Source organism: Crocuta crocuta, unplaced genomic scaffold (assembly GCF_008692635.1).
Source record: "Crocuta crocuta isolate KB4526 unplaced genomic scaffold, BGI_CrCroc_1.0 scaffold168, whole genome shotgun sequence".
In the NCBI taxonomy this organism is placed as follows: Eukaryota; Metazoa; Chordata; class Mammalia; order Carnivora; family Hyaenidae; genus Crocuta; species Crocuta crocuta.
Window position 1 is genome coordinate 6,817,225 of NW_027532591.1, and position 19,803 is coordinate 6,837,027.

General features: G+C 55.9%; 1 protein-coding gene across 1 annotated transcript; it reads right to left on the minus strand.

Annotated features, from left to right (window-relative positions):
- Window positions 1–2,036: 2,036 nt before the first annotated feature.
- On the minus strand, window positions 2,037–19,154 carry TTC22 (tetratricopeptide repeat domain 22). Its single transcript, XM_077779786.1, has 7 exons — window positions 18,588–19,154; window positions 7,034–7,089; window positions 6,718–6,833; window positions 6,246–6,364; window positions 4,780–4,941; window positions 3,287–3,439; window positions 2,037–2,534 (listed from the first exon to the last, which is right to left on the minus strand). Exons 1-7 carry the CDS (start codon window positions 19,152–19,154, stop codon window positions 2,037–2,039), a joined length of 1,671 nt encoding a protein of 556 aa, XP_077635912.1.
- Between the last annotated feature and the right edge of the window lie 649 nt (window positions 19,155–19,803).

A 19,803-nucleotide genomic window follows, 5' to 3' on the forward strand; every position in this document is an offset into this window, starting at 1 on the left:
GGGCAGGGAGACCGGTACCTGGCAGGGAGGGGGCAGGGCTAAAGTGATAGTATGTGCTGACGATTACAGGGCCAGCTCTAGACCACCGAGGACACATCTTCCAGGGAGGGCTTTGTCCCAGGAGGCAGCAAACAACAGGGCAGATCTGGTCCCAATCCTGGCTCTTCCCATTTTTATCTGTGACCTTGTTCAGTGGCTGAGTGTCCTCATCTGTAAAATGAGGATTATAGTGCCTACTCCTCAGGGCTCGCGAGGAAGTCGATGGGGTTGCATGTATGAACTTGCACCTAGGAGGCAAACCCCAGAAATGGGGTGTCCTTTCTCTTTTTGGCTTCTGGCCAGTAGGCGGATACCCCTGCAGGAAGCTCTAGTGTGTGTATGTCAGTCATTTACAGAGTTAGCTATGAATGAGATCAGCAGAAAGGAAGTTTATGGAAAAGGCTTGACAGGAGTAGAAGGCGATGGAGGAAGGTGCCTAGGTGGCTCAGTCAGTTAAGCATCCAACTTTTGATTTCAGCTCAGGTCATGATCTCATGCTTTGCAAGTTCAAGCCCTGTGTCTGGTTCGGCGTCTGCCTGAGATTCTCTCTCCCTCTTTCTCTGCCCCTCCCTCACTTGCACATAGTCTCTCTCGCAAAATAAATAAACTTTAAAAAAAGAACATTATCCTAATGGATATCAGAGTGCCCCATGTGACAGGTGACACATAAACCCTTAACACAGAAACACATAATGCTTTTGGTGTGAATCAGTTTATTGGTATTTTCCCATACCTGAAACATGCTGCCAGTAAGTTTAAAGTACGGGGGGTGGGGAGGCTAGGAGGTGTGACTTTGGGCAAGCCACCTCCCTCCCAGGGCTGTCAGTATTGCCATCTACACACGGGACTGGAATGTGTGATCTCTAAGGACAGAACTTCCCAGTCAGTCCTCCATCGGTCACTGAAAACATGAGAAGCAGTGCAGGGGTGGCTGGCCTACCCCTGGTAAAGTTTGAGGATCAGGGATATGAACAAAGCAATGAGTATCGCTCACTCTAAAGAAAGGAGAAAAAATGCAAAATAAATCACAAACCATTATGGGGCCCCATAATGGGGTCTTGCCATTGCCTTTGTGAATAACGAGCATTTGCGGAGTCTGGAACTTCAGGTGCAACTGGCTCTTGTACTTGGGGCCACAAGAATCCAGCATGGCCATTCTAAGATTTACTGGCAATTAGAGCCTACGTCTTTGACAATACAATTCTGCATCTAAGATTCTATGACTCCAAGTCCAATAGTGTAAAATCCCAAGACTTTTTTCACTCTCTTGTGGAAGGTTCAAGACTCGGTGCAGGGTGGCGCTTCCTGACGGGCGGGGACGCTAGGTTCTAAGAACAGGGAAGCCGAGCAAAGATTGCATTTGATGGGCTCTATTTCAGGGGTTTAGGGGCCTTTCGGACCAAGCTCACAAAGGATGAGGCCTGCTGGAAGACTGCGAGGCAGGTAGGAAAAAGTCCCGAGCAGTCAGAGGTGTAGAGTTGCTCTTATCTGCCCCTCGTCTGCTCACCGCGCAGCTCTGCCCTCTGCTCTAACACGGTTTTTTCTGGCTGCAGGACCTGAGACCCACCCCAGTCAATGTATGTGAAGGGGCATTATTACAAGGGTAGAGCGTGGCTCACGGCAATCCAGAGACAGGAACTCAGGCCTCAAGGACTGTGCACGGGGACTTAATAGCCGCCAAAATGGAGGGCATTACCTTCTGTATCTTGCATGCATCTTGCTTTTTCTGCATATTTGCACCATTCAGTGCCTCATTAGGCAGTTCCAGGTGGCCTCTCGCGTCTGCCCCGGCCTCCCCGGCGGTCCATAACCGGCCCTCTGTGCCGGGCTAGGTAGGCTGGACCACCCTGGTTGCTCAACGCCCCCAATTCCCGGAAGAGAATCTAATTGGCTCTGCTCAGCAGCCAGCCTATGGCAGGGCGGGCTCGTTTTGAGCGCCCAGATCCGGCCCAATCAGCTGGAGGTGGGCCCTCGGCGGGGCGGGGCCTCGACGCCGCCTAGAGGGACAAGGCGCGGCGGCGCCGCAGCACCNGTCGCACCAGTGCCGGCCGGCCCTGCGCCACCAAGGCCCGGGCCAGCCCCAGCACCTCGCCCGTGTGGCCGCGCCACACGCGCTGCAGCTCCAGGCGCAGGCGCGCCGCGGGGTACTTGCTCTGGGCGCGGCGCAGCCACGCGTCCACCTCGCGGCCCAGCTCGGCGTCGCTCAGCTGCGCCTGGCTCCACTGCGACAGCAGCGCCTCGAGCAGGCAGCCGAAGCCCTCGGTGTGGCTGGAGCCCGCGTCGTCCAGCTCCACGGCGCGCTTGAAGCAGGCCGCCGCGTTGGCGTCCTCGCCCTTGATGCGCAGGCACTTGCCGCGCAGCAGCTGCAGCTCGGGCAGCGTGGCGCCCAGCTCCGACTCGCCGGCCAAGGCCAAGAAGACCAGCGCCTGGTTCAGCGCCGCCTCGTCCACCGCCAGCAGCTCCTGCATGGCGTCCACGCCCATGTAGTAGTAGACCTGGGTGGGGGGCGGGGCCAGGATGAGCCTTTCTCTCTGCTCATCCCGTGCCCCTGCTTGCTTTTCTAAAAAACAATTCCATCCGTTCATTCCCACCCTCCGATGATTCTTTGGCAAATTTAGGCCCCGCCCCTGGGAAAGGAGAGGAAACCCTCGTATTGTATCCAGCCCACAACTCTTGGTCCTATAATCTTGAGCAAGGCAATCTCTGGGCCTCAGTTATCTCATAGGTAAAATTATGATACTGTCACCTCTTAGAAATCATTCGTTGTGCCCAGAAGGCATTTCTGGATAGAGCAATGGCCGGCACTTCCTGAGTGCTTTAGAAAGAGATTGGTCTTGTTCTAAATGCCGGGTGTGCATTTTCTCATATAATCCTCACCATGACTATAGGAGGTGGGTAGGTTATCAGGCTGGGGGTTAGCTGTGTTTCTCCCCATGGCCTCAGTGCTCAAGGCTGCCTTGGCAGAGAGCAAATAGGTGTTGTTGTTTTTTTTAATTATGTTTATCTTTTATTTTTGAGAGAGAGAGTGCGAGCAGGGGAAGGGCAGAGAGAGAGGGGGGGAGACACAGAAATCTGAAACAGGCTCCAGGCTCCGAGCTGTCAGCACAGAGCCCCACGCGGGGCCGAACCCACAGACCATGAGATCATGACCTGAGCTGAAGTCCAACACCTACCCGACTGAGCCACCCAGGTGCCCCCATAGGTTTTTAGTAAGCAATTGGCTACTCGAGTCAAGAGGCTGCCTTACCTGGCCAATGTCCAGGTAGGTCTTGAGGCCTGGGCACACCCTGACCACTTCCTCCAGGTCGGCCTTGGCGCAGGCCAGGTGGTTCCGGTCAGGCATGCCCCCGAGCCCCAACTTGGCTCGTTCCAGGTCGTGCAGGTAGGCCCTGAGGTGGATCTACCCACAGAGAGTCGGCTCAGCAATGATGCTCTAAGCAAGGACCTCTGCCCTCCTTTCTGCCCTTTTTCTCAGCAACAACTCAGGGGAGCTCAGTGGTTCAGTAGAAGGTCCCTGAGACTGGGAGCCCAGAGTCCTACGTCCTAGTTCTGTGCCAGGGGTGCTAATCACACCCTTTCTGGGCCTTAGTTTCCCTGTCTGTACAACAAGGGGGTTGGATGAAGTTAAGAGTCCAGACCCTTACTTTCATCCCCACTTCCCCCCCGCCCCCCCTTGGAACATTAAAAAAAATCTGGAGGTTCTGAAGGGGAGGCATGAGGAGGAGGAAGTAGGGAAAAGAGGTCATCATTGCTGAAGGTATTAGTGTTCTGGTTCTAGAAAGCACCATAAGGGGGGGGAGGAGGGAGCTCTGGCTTTGCAGCAGGTTAGACTGAGCTGAATTCCAGCCCCTTCTCCCCCTTATTAGCATGTGAGCTGGGGAGGAAGTTGTTCAACTTCTGTGAGCCTTATTTCCCACATCTGAAAAATTAGTACACTAATATCTTCCCTTGGAGATTTCCTAGGATGGTTGAGAGAACATATTCTAGCCAAGATCTGGCATATGGTAGGCGGTCAGTTCATTCATTCATTCATTTCTCATTCATTCATTCAACAAATATCCAGCAAGAGCCTGTTATGTGCCAAGTACTGTTTGAGGCACCCAGGATAGTAAAGAGCAACATAACAAAATTCCCTGCCCCCTACAGGGCATGTATTTTAGTGCGAGGGAGAGACAATATACACGATAAGTAAATAGTATGTCTGGGAGTAGTAAGTGCTAAGAAGAAACAGTAAACTAAGAAGAGAGGACATCAAATGTTGGTAAGAGGTTGGCAATTTCAGTAAGATGGTGCTAGAAGCTTCCTTTTCGTCAAGACCTCCAGGAGGTGAGGAAGGAAGCCAATCAGGGAGAAAAGCGTTCTAGGCAGAGGGCATTATCCACACCTTCCAGTTTGGGGAATGGAGTTTTAGAGAAGTGGCTGGTCCCCAGTTCCAGCATGATGGGTGGACAGGCCAGATTTCAACCCAGCTCAGTCAGACTATACTGAGTGCTAATCAAGAAGAGGCTGGAGGTCATTGACAAGGTCATTGTAGAGGGATGCCCGCAGTGGATAGGAGTCCTCCTTCGTTCTGTCACTCAACGACCTTACAGACCCAAACCTGTGTCTTGAGGATTCTTCAGCTCCTCTCTACCATGAGGGCTCTGTGACCCTAGGGCTCTGTCCACACAGTCTTAACCCCTGGCCCTGCCTCTGATTCCTGATGGCAGAGGCTGAGGTGAAGCTTGCAGGCTGACTCACCTTGGCCCTTGTGCAGTATGCCTGCCAGTTGAGCTCGGGATCCCGTAGGACATCGAGAGCCATGTTGCAGGTTCCAATGGCCATATCCTGCTTGCCTAGGAAGTGGAAGATTTTGGCCAGGCGGTTCAGGATCGGGGGCTGGTCCTTGGCTAGCTCAATGGCCTAGGAAGGGGAGAAGGGTAAGAGCAAACTACCTGTCTGGTTATTTGCCTGACGCACTGGAACCCCGTCTCTGCGCAGAGCCACATCACTTCAATGCTCTTATTCCCTAAATCCACCTGCCAGTAAATTTGGTCATATGGAACCTAACACTTTAGGGTATGACTGACCTCCTGGCACCCAACTCCCAGGAGTCAGACTCTCATGCCCCCCCACCACGTTCCTGTGTCCTGCCTGGTGAATCCCTCCATACCCTCAGTGAACCTCTCTTCCTCAGACACATCCAGCCCAAGCTCTCCAATTTACCAGGGCAGATGGGAGGAGGTGCCAGAATCAGCCTCTACCTCCCCCATACGGACACAGTGCAGCGTTCCTTCTGGGCCACAGCACCTACCTCCTCCAACCCCCCCATTGTTACTGACCGCTGCCTGTCCCGTGTGGGTTGCTATCTCTAAGATAGCGGACCCTGCAGGGACTTCATCACTGTGCCCGGGCACAGAGTAGGTCCTCAAGGAGGGGTGAAGGCAGTGTGTTAAGTCTGATACAAGTCGCAGAATCCTCATGAACCAGCACTTATGTGCTGTTCTAAGATCAGTCAAGGACTTGCTCATTAACCCGCCTACCAGCAAACATTAGGGATGTGCCCCAGGCAGGGCACTGTGCTAGTGCACAGGTCAATGAGTACTATCTCAGGGTCTCGGGCCACCAGGAAAGACTTCAAAACTGAACTAAGTGTGGACACGCCCATGTAAACAAGGTGCCCAGGAACAAGGCTTGAGCAGCACTTTATGGTGAACAGTGAACAGCTTTACCTGCTACCGCCTTTGAGTCTCTCAATAACCGAGAAGGTAGAAAGATGACATAATTAACACATCATGAGGCTCTGAGATGGAAGTGACTTGCCTTAGGGTCACATGGGCCATGGGCCGAGCTGGCACAAGACCCCAGCTTCTTTCCACTATGTCGCTGGGTGTGGGGAAGGACAGTGAGAACCACAGCCTGACGGGGAGAAGTCTGAGGGGATGTCTGAGACTGTGGGGAATAGCTTAGAAGATAAGGCTGGAGAAGTGGACTTGGGGACTGGGTATGAGGAGGGTCTGATGCTTAAGCAAAGAGGAAGGATGATAAAGATGACTTTTGTTTTGCACAAGAAGAGGCACTTCCTGGGTGGGCCACAAAGTGGGGGATGGAGATGGGACAGCACCCCCAGAGAAGCAGTGGATTCCAGGAGAGGAGTCCGTCGGGGGGGGGGGTGGTGGTCAGGGTCCATCCCAGTTTGGAGAGTGGGTGTGGCCAGGGGGCCGTACCTTGCCAAAGCAGTCCAGGGGGTCGGTTCCCGAGTACCCGCAGTCGTGGACGCCCATGGGGGTGGTGGAGAAGGTGTCCTTCCTCTCCAGCAACATCCCAAGGTAGCACCAGGCCAGAGCTGGGGGTGAAGTGTGGGAGAGGGGTGTCTAGGAAGCAGCAGGGTGGGGACAGGGTGGGGACAGGGAGGGGGCCCAGGATGAGGGAGGGGGTCAGCTCCACGCAAGGTGTCAGCCCCGAGGAAGATGAAGGGAGCGTCTGGGGCATGAAATCCTTGAGCAAGGTGCAAGGTACATGAGTTCTGTGAGATGAATGATCAAGTATATGGGACGGAGGGGCTAGAGAAAGGGAAACAGGATCCCAAAAGCAGATGATGCTAGAAGTGGGGACAGTGATGGCAACAGGCAGGGCTAGTGACAGGTAAAGGGAGAGCCAGGCAGAGGCTGCTGTCACACCTGTCCCTGTGGGCCCTACCTTGATGGTGGGGGTCCGAGGACTTGAGCACTTGCCGGAGCAGGGCCAGCGTGCGGTTGAAGGCAGGCAGCCTCTTCTGCTCCTCGCTGCCCAGCTCCAGGAGGACGCCATCTAGCCTATGGCGAAGAAGGGACATGGGTGGCTGCCCCCCCGCCCCCCGCCAGCTGTCCCTGGGGTGCTGCGAGCACTCCCCAGGCCAGTGGCAGGAAGGGGAACTGGGGAACCATTGCCACAGAAATGGGCGCAGCCCCCTCTTCCCCAGGTTCCAGGCCATGCCCCCCCCCCCACCATCCAGTCCCCTGCTCCCCAGCCTGACCTGATGAAGAGCGTGGCCATGGTGAAGTACCAGCCCCTTTTCTCCTCCGCTGGGATCTAGGAAAGCAGAGAATGGCCCGGGGTGCTGTTATTGAGGTACTCAGGCCACTGTCGTTCATAGGGTCCCACACTTGCCCTGAACCCTGAAAACAGGAGATGACACCTTTGATTGTGGTCCTGGGTCTGCCACTGGTGGCTGAGTGACCTCGGGCCAATCACTTCCCTCCTCTGACTACAGAGGGTCTGACAAGACAACCCGTGTGAACGTCCTGAGCACGGTGTCCATCCCAGAGCAGGAGTGGGATACATTTCTCCCCCTCCGTCTTGCTTTCCAAGCTAAGCTTCCCTCTCCCGGACTCCCCCACTGGTGCTCTGGAGCCCCCCATTCCAGGGCAGTCACCTTCTTACTCCATCCCCACCCCCCACCTCATCCACTCGCTTCTCCCCTTTCGTGCCTTCCCTCAGCTTCCCCCTTTGGGCTCGTCGATGGAGTTCAGCTGACGCCCAGGACCCCCGCCCTGAACTGTTTTCCCATTGTTATTCTCGCCAACCTTGCCACGCATTTAGACTGACTTGGGCACCAGATAAAATATTTATGCTGTTATTTATGGGAGTAGCTCCTGCTGCCTCGGGAAGGAATTTTAATGAAAACCAATAAAACCCCTAGTGCATATCAGCAGCTCTGCTGCGGGCTTGGGTCCCTCCCTCCACACTAGTCTCCTAGTGTGGATCTCGGGCTGGATTCTGGACTCGCCTCCCCCCATCCACCATGGCCTCCTCGGCTCAGGAGCCCGGCACCCCTCCACCCCCGGACTCCCAGCAGCAGGGAATGCATTCAGTCCAGCAAACATTTCTGAGCATCTGCATTGACCTGCACCCTGGCTGAAACCGGTTCACAATGAGCTAGGAAAACAGACCTGGGCATAAATAATAGGGCTGGACTGAGCGCCTGCAATGTGCCAGGCTTCTGACCCCCAACCTCTCAATCTCACAACAACTCATCATCTAGGTAGCATCTGCCTTTTACAGAGGAATGTATTGAGGCCCACAGAAGTCAAGTGACTTGCCCGAGGTCACACAGCATAGGAGTGTCAGAGCTGGACCTTGAACTCCCTTTGTTAGGCTCCAATGCCCATGCTCCCCTTACATACCAGGTTGCCAATGACCTAGCATGAGGCAGAGTTTGAGCAAGGCCATGAAAATGATGTGGACAAATGCACCAGGATGAGGAGGCCACTTTCAGCTGAAAGGCTCTGAGAAGGTCTTGCAGAAGGACGGACCGTACGCTGAGTACTGAGTAGCAGTGGGCATTTCAGATGGAGGGCTCAGCATGGAGACATGTGGCATGACTGGTGAGCACGGTGTGTGTGAATGGGGGGCAGAGGGAGCAAAGGTTGGCAAGCCATGTCGCGGCTGCTCTGGGGAGGCTGTGGATGAACTTAGCGGGAGAAGGGAGACGGGGGTCCTGTGAGTCAGATCCCACCGAGTGGTGTGACTGCCCGTTGAGGAAGGCTCTTGACCCAGGGCCAGAGCCAGATGACCCAGAGGAGGCCCCACTAACCACATTGCTTGGCCGCTATTCACCACGTATCTTCTCTGTTTGGCCCAGGCTGGGTGATGCCGACGGGAGAGGAAAGGCAGGTCCCACTGTTAGGAGCTCCCAGTGTGGCCTGAAAGCCAGACGACCTCACAGAGTGGCAGGAACACCAGGGGTTACGAGCAGAAGAATCCTACATGATGCAGGAGTGCCCACATAGCCCGCAGAGGGCTTGCCGGGGCACGGTTCCCCAGGACAGGTAGGACCCACCCAATCGGACACCATCAGATGGAGGGGCTGTGGTGTGCGAAAGCTNAGGGGCAGGAGGACGAGCCAGCAGGGGCACATCAGGAGGCACCCCGAATGCCCGGCTCAGGACCTGGAGTTCATGTGCAGAGCAGTGGGGAGCCAGAGAAAGGGGAGGGCCAAGATCCAATATGCTTTACAGCCATATCACCTAGGAGAGTAATCCTGCCACGTAGGTGGGAATGCGTGTACGGGGCTTTGGCCAGGAACAGGGCCATCCAGAGGGGACAGCGGCAATCACCAAGGGTTAAAGGGGATCCTCGAGGGCTTAGTGGGGAAACATTTGCCAAAGCAAAAGGCCTTAAGCCTTTGGCCTAGGACTGAAGGTGTAAGTGCTCTGGGCTTCCTGGCTGTCTAAAGTATGGTCTCATGACAGCTGGCCCCAGGCCCAATTTGAGGTTGGCCAAACTGAGTCATGGTGGGAAGAAACAGAATCTGCTCCCTTGTTCAGGCTTCTGACAAGGAGGTCTGGCCACAAGCGAGAGCAGAGGCTCAGGTGGCCAACGGGCCTGGCCGCATAGGTGGGTGACCCTGGACAGATGAGTTGCCTCTCAGATGCTGTGTCCTTGTGTGCAGAAGAGGATAATACTATAGGTCCCACAGGCATTGCGAGGCCAGTGTCCAGCCCAGAATACGTGCTCCATAAATGTTTGACCCCTTTTCTTTTGGCGAGGGTTAGAGCTGAGCAGGTTAGGGGCATCTAGGAGGTTGCTCTGTTCATGGGACCTATTTCAGTTCCCTGTGTGGCAACGAGGTCTCAGGCTCTGGAGGCCAGGGGGTCCTGGCTCACCCTGCTGTCTGCCACCCTGCCCCAGCCCATCACTGTGCTGCTGGGGCCTCAGATCCCCTGTGGGGTCCCAAGCACCTTTCTCCCCAGCATTGCAGAATGATGTGGTATCCTCAGGGCTCTCTCTGGTTCCTCGTTTGGCATTCAAGGCCACAAGAAAGTAAGATATGTGCCCAAACCACAGTTCGTACCTGACAGAAGGCACCTAATTCATGCCTTCATAATCCTAGCCTGAAGCATTGTTCACAGCACTGTTACCTTGATTACTCTTTTCTCTCTGAGGATACCGAAACCACAGAGGTGAAGCAACATAACCACGGTCACACACTAGTTAGCGTCCAGGCTTAAAACCCATTGGTTTCACCACTACTCTTGATATCCTTGAGTTATTCAAGGGGCTGGTCATGGTTTGCACTATGCAGGCAATACCACCACCTGGTGGCGGTATGCCTGAATTGCAGGGCTAACTCCCCATTCCCTTCCACTTGAAGGTTAAAACAGATTTTCAGACAAGTAACTAGTCGAGTGACACTCTATGACAAATCCTAAATGTGGTCCCTCCTCAAATTCCATCGAAGAGTGACATTTTCAGGAGAGCCTATGGGGTTGCAGATTCGGAATGGAGTTAATGGCATAAACAGATCTAGTTTGAGGTCTCCTCTGTCCTGAGCTTTCATCTTCTATCCCCGTGATGGAAGCTAGCTGACTCCATTCCCCTGCTATGCAATCCTGGTCCGAAAATGGGCTGTCTCTTTAAAAATCCTTCTGGTTGTAACTGAAGCAGCAGCTGAGGCCGTTACCAGGGGCAACCTGGCAAGCCACAGTGCGTTAAATTAAATTAAACAGGCCTCTGGCTGCCTCCCTCCACTCCTGGAGAAGGGAGGGGCTCTTCCACCTCTCTCCTGGAGAATAAAATTGCTGTAAAACCTCTGAGGGCTGCAAGGCATTCACTTCCAGAGTTGATGGCTCCTAGGGGCAAGGTGTTTGGAGGCAGCCTGGGCGTCCCCAAAAGGGCTTCTGCCAGAGGAGGGATGTTCATTGGGGGTCTGCCCGGCATGGGCTCTGGGCAACACAGCACCCTTTCTCTTGTTTGGTCCTCATCAATCGCTGGGAGCTTGGGGCTCCTGGGTCTGTAGCCCAGGCTGCACACTAGAGGGGGTCTCACATTAGGCTGCCCTTCATGGCAGATCTGTGGGAGGGTATTGGGTAAGGCCCAGGCACCAGCGCTGACCCTAACGTGAAATCCTTAGATCCTAGGACTCAGTGAGGCACAGCTCTCAGTCAAGGGGTCCTCAGGACATTTCCCTGCTCCCAAGAGACCCGCACTGTTATTTCCCTTATTTTAGAGGAGAGAAGCAAAGGTTCAAAGAGGCAGAGGCTTGCCTACTTCACCTGTCAGTTCAGGCCAGGTTTCTCCGACTTCAAGTTCATGTTCTTCCCACAACATCTACCTGCGAGTGTTTGCGTGGTGCTTACCACTTACAGAGTGGACTCACATGGAATCCATCTGATCCTCAGACCCTCCTGTGTGGAATGTAAAGTGTGTCACCATTAATCTCTTAGCACAGATGGGAAAACTGAGACGGGACCATGTCCTCGAGGTCACACACTGGCTGTGTAAAAGCCCAGACTGAAACCTGGAAAGAGTGCTTTGTCTCTATACTGATAATAGCAAATTTATGGAGCACTTGGTATGCACGGGGCACATAGTTTACGTGTGTTTAACTCGTTCAACCCCCAGGGTTACCTACGAGGTGGTGACAATGATTATCCCGATTTTATGGGAGAGGCCAACTGTGGCCCAGAGTGGCACAGCTAGAAGGCAGCAGAGCTGGGAACCCAGCAGCCCGGCCCCACCACCCCTGCACCTAATGACTCCAGACTAGTGGTTCTCAAGGTGGGTCCCCCCCCTCCCCCGCCAGCAGTGGCAGCAGCACCTGGCAATTGGATAGAACTGGGAGTTCTTGACTCACTGAATCAGGAACCCTGGGACCAGGGGGTCGGGGTGGGGTGGGCTGGGGAACAACCTGGGTTTTAGTCGGCCCTCTGATGCACAAGGTCCTCCCTGTACTGCACCACAGGGAACTGGGTGGTTGGTGGATCCTTGAGCCCAAGGATCAGAATTGTGATCCTCAGGGATGCCTGAGGATCCAAGTTCTGACAGTGACACTGTCACGGACAGCATGGATCAGTGACTAAGGTAGGTGATTTGGCCGAACCGGCAAAGAATAGGGTTGGGACAAGCAGTTACAGAGCAGGTATGTGTTAACTCAGCTGGTACAAGGATGGAGCCTGGCCATTCCATTTACCCCTGAAGAAGGAAATGTTGGGGGGGGGGGCTTTGCTTTTTTAAAGGATTTCAGTAGAAGATCTTTTATTATACGAAAGACCTATAAATCTATATGTATCTGAACAGGCTCTCCAGAGACTTGTTGGCTCAGGAAAATAATTGCCTTGCAATTTGAACTTTGCATGACATTGTACTCCACATTTCTGATTCCTTTCAGACTAGTTCTCCATCAGGAGAGGGGGAGTGTGAAGGACCAAAAGGAAGGAGCATTTCTGAGCATCAGCTCTCCACTGAGCAATTCAGGGGACCCATGCACTGGACCCTCACAGCAACCCAAGAAGGTGGAATGAAGCCTCCACCTTTTCTGAGTGAGGAGACAGAGGCTAATAAAAAAAAGCCACTGCCCAGCCCCACAGCCTGGGGCGGAAGTGCCAAGATTCAAGTTCAGATCTGCTTCCCTCCAACGCCCCTGTTCTTTCCACCTCATCACGCCAACCCTGTGAAGGCTGACACAGCAGAAATAAAAGTCGCAAGGTGGCAGGCTTCAGGGATGTGTTCTTCTTGCACAACTGGAATGTCCTCTGTGAGGGCACGGAGCAGCCTCCCTGCTCTGCACACGGAGCCCTGCCCCCACCTGTGGCGCGTGCTCCAGAAAGGCAAGGGCAGGGGTTTTTCCTCCCCTCCCCTAGCTCCTGCTGCAGGGGGGTGTGGAGAATAGACAGAGGGATGGGGTTGGAGTCCCATTCCTGCCTCTGCCTCCCGCAGGGGTCCTGGAAAGGCCCTGGGCTCACCTGGGCCTCAGCTTTTGCATCCACAAATGGGATGATCCCACTCGGCCTGACCATGTCACAGGCCTGCTGGTTGGGGTCCATGTGACAGGTGGAGGGGATTTGAGGGAGGGGGGCTACGCCATGGGGGTAAGTCACCTATGCCTCCCTGGGCTGGCTTCCCTGGACGGTCTTCCTGGATTTTAAGATTCGGGCAGACCGACCTCAGTTTCCCACCATCACCCCTCTTCTGGTCTTAGGTCTGTCATGTCATCCAGGTGGGTCACCCCTGCCTTGAACTGGTTCCCTAGACTTGCAGGACTATGTGAAGCCACTTCTCTGTCCCACTATTTAGAGAAAAGGGCCCCTGTCTAGTCCTGGGTCCACACCCAGCTCTAGCACCCAGAGAGGCTGGGTGGGTTTGAAGAAGTCTCCTGCTTTCTTGATAATAACAGTGATGCCCAAATGTTCTCAGCTCCTGCCATGGGTCTGTGCTGTGTAACCTTCTTCTCCCCTGTAAGAGAGGTAGCTGGGCCAGACAATGCTCATGGCAAGGTTGATTGTGGGGTCCTGTATCAATGGGGAGGGGAAAGCCAGTTCCCAAACTTGCTAGGCATGAAGGGAGATAAGCCCGCAGCAAACTCAGAAGGCTCTGGATAGGCAAATTTGAATGATGCCAAGGCCAGCAGAGGGCTGCAGCCAGAGACCAAGAAAGCTGTCCCTCAGCCTGGGCTTTAAGTCCAAGAGACCTGGGTTCAGTTTCTGCCAGACACTCATGGCTGTGTGCCCTTGGGCAAGGCACTACATCTCTCTAGCCTCAGTTTGCTCATCTGTAGAACAGAATAATACCAATTCTGGTTTCCCAGCATTTCTGTAAGCACCAAATGAGATAATCTATGAAAAGTAAACGAATGCACAGTACCTAGCTCACTGTCCAGTGTTAGTTATTCATCTCTTTTTCTAGCCGAACCTGATTAAACCCAAACCACTGAGATTTGTGGAAGTGTGTGTGTGTGTGTGTGTGTACGCGCGCGCATGTGCACATGTATATTTGCAAGTACCATGGAAGGAGAAACCCTGCCTTGATCTCCAACACTGAAGTCCTCAAGATACTGTCCCCTGCACTCCCAAGTTGTGGTTTCCCACATGTGCTTATGCATCTTCTGCCAGGAAGTTCATTCCTTCGCCCACTTCTCCACTCCTCAGTCCTTCCTGTCCCTGAATCACTCCGGCCACCACCTTAGTCCAATCCTCTCACTTGACGGAGGAGGAAACGGAGGCCCGGGNACCCTGCCTTGATCTCCAACACTGAAGTCCTCAAGATACTGTCCCCTGCACCCCCAAGTTGTGGTTTCCCACATGTGCTTATGCATCTTCTTCTGCCAGGAAGTTCATTCCTTCGCCCACTTCTCCACTCCTCAGTCCTTCCTGTCCCTGAATCACTCCGGCCACCACCTTAGTCCAATCCTCTCACTTGACGGAGGAGGAAACGGAGGCCCGGGCGGGGGAGGTGACTTGCCCACTAACCCACAGCGAGTCGCGGCGGGGCTGGGGCAGGAGCCCAGTCCCGGCCCCTGACCTGGAGTGGGGTCCTCCCCATTGCCATTGCTCTTTTCCCAAGACCGGCTGGGGCCTGGGCGAGGGAGACCGCAGGAAGGGCAGGAGGAAGGAGAGACTCGGGGGCTCCCTTGTGTCCTGGGTCCTAGCAGCCCCGTCAGGGGAGGAGGATGTCGCTGGGGCTGGGGCTGGGCCCTCTCTCTCTGAGCACAGTTACACTTCCCAAACACGGTCAGGCAGGCACCACTGTCCCCCATGTCAAAGATGCGGATACTCGGAGCAGTTAAACGGCTGGCCCAGGTCACCCAGGACATGGCAGGCAGAGCAGGGATCCCTGTCGCCCGTGGACTCTCATACTGACACCCTGACCAGAGTCACACACACATCTGCCCTGACCAGAGCACCCACGCAAGGCCCCCGAGGAGAAGGGGAGGGTAAGAAAGGAAGGTTGAGGGAGAGGGGGACCGCATGGGATGCCAAAAACCACGGTCAGGAGGGCAGTTCTTTACTCCTAGGCCTGGAGCCGGCTTTACTCCTAGGTGGCTGCAGAGGTAGGGAGGGGTGTGTGTGTGTGTGCGTGCACGAGCGCCCATGTGTGCAAGGGACCCTGGAGCTACTGACCCCTTGGGCCTCCCAGCTGTGCCCTCTTGGCCCTTCCTACCAGGTCCCCACCCCTCTGGGTGTGCGGACTGATTGGAATGTCCACACCTTTGTTTGCCAGGCTGTCTGCCAGGCCTCTAAGCTCTGCCTCCCTCCCTTCCCGCCCCAGCCGGCAGGTGCAGTCCAGGCAGCCGGGTGCACCAGGTCACGCTGGGCGAGCCGCTTCCCTCCCTGACCCTCCTATGTCCTTGGTGTGAAGGGGGGTCACAATACTCAACTGGCAGGGTGTCTGTGAAGTCTGAATAAAAATCAAATGCGCTAATGGGGGCGCCTGGGTGGCTCCGTTGGTTGAGCGTCCCACGCTTGAGTGGCTCAGGTCATGATCCCAGGGTTTGGGATTGAGCCCTACGTTGGGCCCCTCCCCTGCTCATGACTGCACATTCCGTCTCTAAATAGTTAAATAAACCATATTAAAAAAGATTCTCTTTTTGCCTCTGCCCCTCTCCCTCATTTGCGCAAACTCGCTCTCTAAAAAATAATACAAAATAGAAAATAAATCCAGTGTACTAATGAATGTTAAACTCTGTGCTGGGTGCCTGGTGCCCATTGTGGTGACGGCCCTCACTGTCACCCTGGGGCCACGAGCAGGGGTGAAGGACCTGCATGTGTGGGGGTGGGGCGTATGTGTATTAAGCCACTGGTATTTGGGTAAAGGGGAAGAACATCAAATAACTGAGCTAGCTTGGAACAGGGATATTTCTTAGAGAAAGGTTTGAATTACCGTATTTTTAAAAAGTTAGAGGTGTTTAGGCTTAAAATCATTGCTTCTTCAACTGCTCTCAACTATAATGAAAGCTGCAGTGATACCCTGTTGTGGCCATTGTTGTCATGGACTCTGAGCCAGGCACCTTATAGACACCATCTTTTTGAATTCTCAGATGACAAGATGGGAACTCCAAATCCCCAACCCTCTCCTGCGATGGGGGGCTGACCACAGCCATCCTGTCCAGACCCAATGACACAGCACAGAGCCTGGTGCCTGGCCACTGCCCACCTGAAGCAGTTCCCTTCCTGAAGCACTGGGCAGTGCCCTGCCTGACACCCCATCCTCTGGGAAGTCACTCTCTGTGTGTGGGGGGTACTACCATGGCTAGGCTGATCAGTGGGAGGGAGGTGACCCAAACCTCTGCCTCCATGCTCACCTCCTCGAGGAAGCCTTCCCAGGCTCTCAGGAAGGGGCCTTATAGAACATCCAATCCCCCCTCTTTGCTCCCATTTCACAGAGGGGGAAACCACAGCCCGGAAGGGAAGACCCAACCGGGCCCCCTGGCTCCTAGCTCAAGGCCATTTAGGTCCTGTCCTGATGCTTGGACCACACTGAATACACACTACACTAGCCATGCCTCCCGCTGGGGGCAGCTGGTATTCAGGACCTGGGGCTCAGGCTTTAAAACGGAAAACCTGGGTCCCTGTGGACCCCCCCCACGATGGCCACAGCTACCCCCAACCTGGGGCAGAAGAGGCTTTTCTGGGACGTCCTGAGGAGTCTCTCAGCCCAGGAGAGGCAGAGGTCATCAGCAATCTCACATCTCTGTGCCGGCTCTATTCTAAGTGCTTGCCAAATATCAGGTCTTCATGATGACATCAACCAAATGGGAGTGCCCTCATCTCACAGCTGAGGGAGCCTAGGACGTAAGTACCATTATTAGCCCCATTTTACAGGGAGGGAAATAGAAGCTAGGTGATGCTAAGGATGGACTGGAGGTGAAACAGTGTCAGGGCTTGGGATTTGGACCTGAACTATCTGACCCAGAGCCCACCATCTTGACCTCTAGCCTGTGCTGTTCTCTTTAACCCAAGTCTGTGCCCTCTAAGCGGCATTCCCTGAGGTCTGGACCCCACGTTTCCTCTCTAAAGCTAGACAAGGCTTTGGGTGGAAAAGGCTCCGAGGGAAAAGTGCCCCGGGTGTGTGAAGGCTCACTGTTATGTAAACATCACAAATCTAAGCCACATACAACATCATCATTATCAGCTAAACCTTGGCTTGGTGGAAAAGCCATGGTACCTCTCTGAACTGTGGTTTCCTTTTCTGTAACAGGAGGATAGTGCCCTTACATCATTCATCTGTCATCAGTGCAGGCTGCTTTTGAGATGGTTCCTGGCGATCCCCATCTCCTGGTATTCGTGCCTTTTCGTAGTCCCCTCCGAGTGTAAGTTAGACTTAGTGACTCGCTTCCCATAAATAGGATGTAGCAAAAGTGATGGGATGTCCATGTGGCAAGGACCAGAGGGGGACTTCTGGCCAACAGCCAGTGAGGAGCTGAAGCCTGCCTCCAACCACGTGAGTGAGCTGGGAAGCGGGGCCTCCCACCAGCGGGCAAGCCTTCACGTGAGACCACAGCCCGGAGGTACCCAGCTAAGTCATGCCTAGATTCCCGACCCACAAAACTATAAGGTAATGGATGCTTAGTGCTTTAAGCTGCTGAGGCTTGGAGGGTATCTGTCATGCGGCAATAGGTAACTAATACACCTAGAATTTTTCTACTTGGTGCCGGGCCCTGTTCTGCCCATACAAGATACATTTACTGAGTGCCACCGTGAGCCAGGCACTTGTCCCTGCTATAGGGCTTGCAGTGCTGACCCAGCCAGATGTGGTCCCCCCTCTAAGACCTCAAGGCGAACCCGAGGAGACAGATTTGTGAACGGACAGTGTGAGCGGTGCTGCGGGAGCCCAGGGCAGGCATCTGACCCAGCCTGCAGAAGCCAGAGGAGGCTTCCTAGAGGAGGGGGGTGCCTGAGACAAACCCAAGATGGGAGCGAACCTTCCAGTCAAAGGTGGATCAGAAGGGCATCTTAGGAAGGGGTTGCGGGAGAGGTAAGGTGAGCTTAAGGAGACCTGGCCCAGTGAGGGGGGACGCAGGGAGGCAAGCAGGCTGTGGCAAAAGTCTGACTGCAAGGGAGAGCAGGGCAGAGGGCCAGCAGAGAGGAAGAGCGTGGATGGTCCCAGATGTCCACTGGAGAGCCTCAGGCTTCTCTGCTAGGTAGTGGGGAGTCCCTGGGGGTGTAAGCAGCTCAGGGACACGGCCAGTGAGGCTGAGCAACACGATGGTGGCAGCAGGGTGAAAGATGAGGCAAAGGGTCACGCAGGAGGGCAGGAACCCAGGCGGGGTGATGGCAAAGGTAGTGGCCGGGCAGGAAATGGTGGAGGCCCGAGCAGAGGGAGGCTGCAGGGGAGTGGCTATGCAGAATGCACGGTGCTGGGGTCCCAGTGGATAGGGATGGCGTCGTGAAGGGGGGAGAGAAGGGAAGAATGCTGCCCACGCCTCTGGCGGGTTGGCAGATGGGTTGTGCCATTACCTAGGTGGGTGTGCACAGGAGCACGGACAGGTACTTGCTGGGAGGAGCAAGACGCGAAGGATGGGTTGGCCAGGCTGATTTTGCAGCGTTGCCAAAAGAGAAACTGAGGCAGACCTTCCCGCCAGGAAGCCCGTCCCCGCCCTAGCCCGGCAGAGAAAAGCCACAAGCTGGGTCTGGGCCCCAGGGCCTGAGAGATGGTGGAGAGGAGAGGTGCGCCGAAAGGGTATCCCAGACGCCAGCGACGCCAGCGACGCCAGCGGGCCAGGGTTCGGGGAGAGTCTGGGGTGCGGGGGCGTCCCTGCAGACTCTGAGGGCCACGAGCCCAGCCTTCCCGGCCTGGGGAGGGTCACCCACCTGCTGCGCGTAGCCCAGCGCCTTGTCGTAGAGCGCGATGCCGGCGGCCAGCACCCGCGCTCGCTCCTGCGCGCTGGCGCAGCCCACGTCGAAGCCGTGCGCGTAGCCCTGCTCGGCCAGGCAGCGCGCGGCGCGGAGCTGGGGGTCCCCGGCCGCCGGGCGCTCGGCCTCCAGGCCCAGGAGGCCGGCCAGCCGCCCGGCGCACGCCTCCTCCTCCTCCTCCTGGCCCAGCCGCGCGTACACGTGCACCAGGTTGGCCCAGGCGTTGAGGTTGCCCGGGTCCTCGCGGGCCACCTCGAGGAAGCGCTCGCGGGCCTCGTCCAGCTCCTCCAGGTAGAAGGCGAAGGCGCCCAGGAGGTGGCGCACGGCGGGGCGCTGCGGGGCGGCCGCCAGTTCGAGCTCCTGCCGCAGGCCGTCGCGCCGCAGCTTCAGGTCCCGGGCGCGGAACGAGGCCGGCGAGCGCGGCTCGAAGTTCAGCTGCATCTCCAGGTGGAAGTGGCCGGGCAGGTAGTCCAGGTTGTCGATGAGGGCGTCCAGGTCCTCGGCCGCGGCCTCCGGCTCCGCCATGGCAGCCCCGATGCTTCCTGGGCCTCGCCGCTGCCCCGGAGGCTGCGGGGGCCGTGGCTTCCGCGAGCCCGGCGCGGGAGGCGAGGGGCCACACGGGAAGGCCCAGGGCACTGCCGGGTCCCGGTGCCTGGCCGCCTCCCGCTTGTGGGAGGGTCTGAGCTTGGGCTCCGGGCGCGCCCTGTGGGTGTGTCGGCTTTCGCTGCTCAGCGCCTCTTCGACGCCCGCATTGCACAACCAGGTGTGCCAGAAAAACAGGTGCATTGCCAAATGCGGGGCGCGCAAATCCCGGTGCGCGGCAAAGGGCCTGGTTTTACTCTCTGCTCAGCAGACGGTAAACAGGCTCAGGAGGAAAGGCCCTGCCCGGGTCACAGAAGGGAGCTGTGCGCAAGCATCCTGGAACCCAGTTGCGGAACCCCAGCCAGGCCCTTTCTCCGTGGGCACTGCCCCACTCTCTCTGCCCGAGCTCACCGACTCGGAGGGCCAGGACTGGCCCTTCCAGCTGCCTCTGGGAGCCCTCCCCCCCACCCCCCCGCCTCCGGCTCTCCTCTCCTCTCCAAAGTGCCCGTGTTTTCCTTCCTCCGAAGGGGGGCTGCCACTCCTCCCTGCTCCTCCTTAGGCCACTAATAAATAATGGCCTCCCCACTTAGGA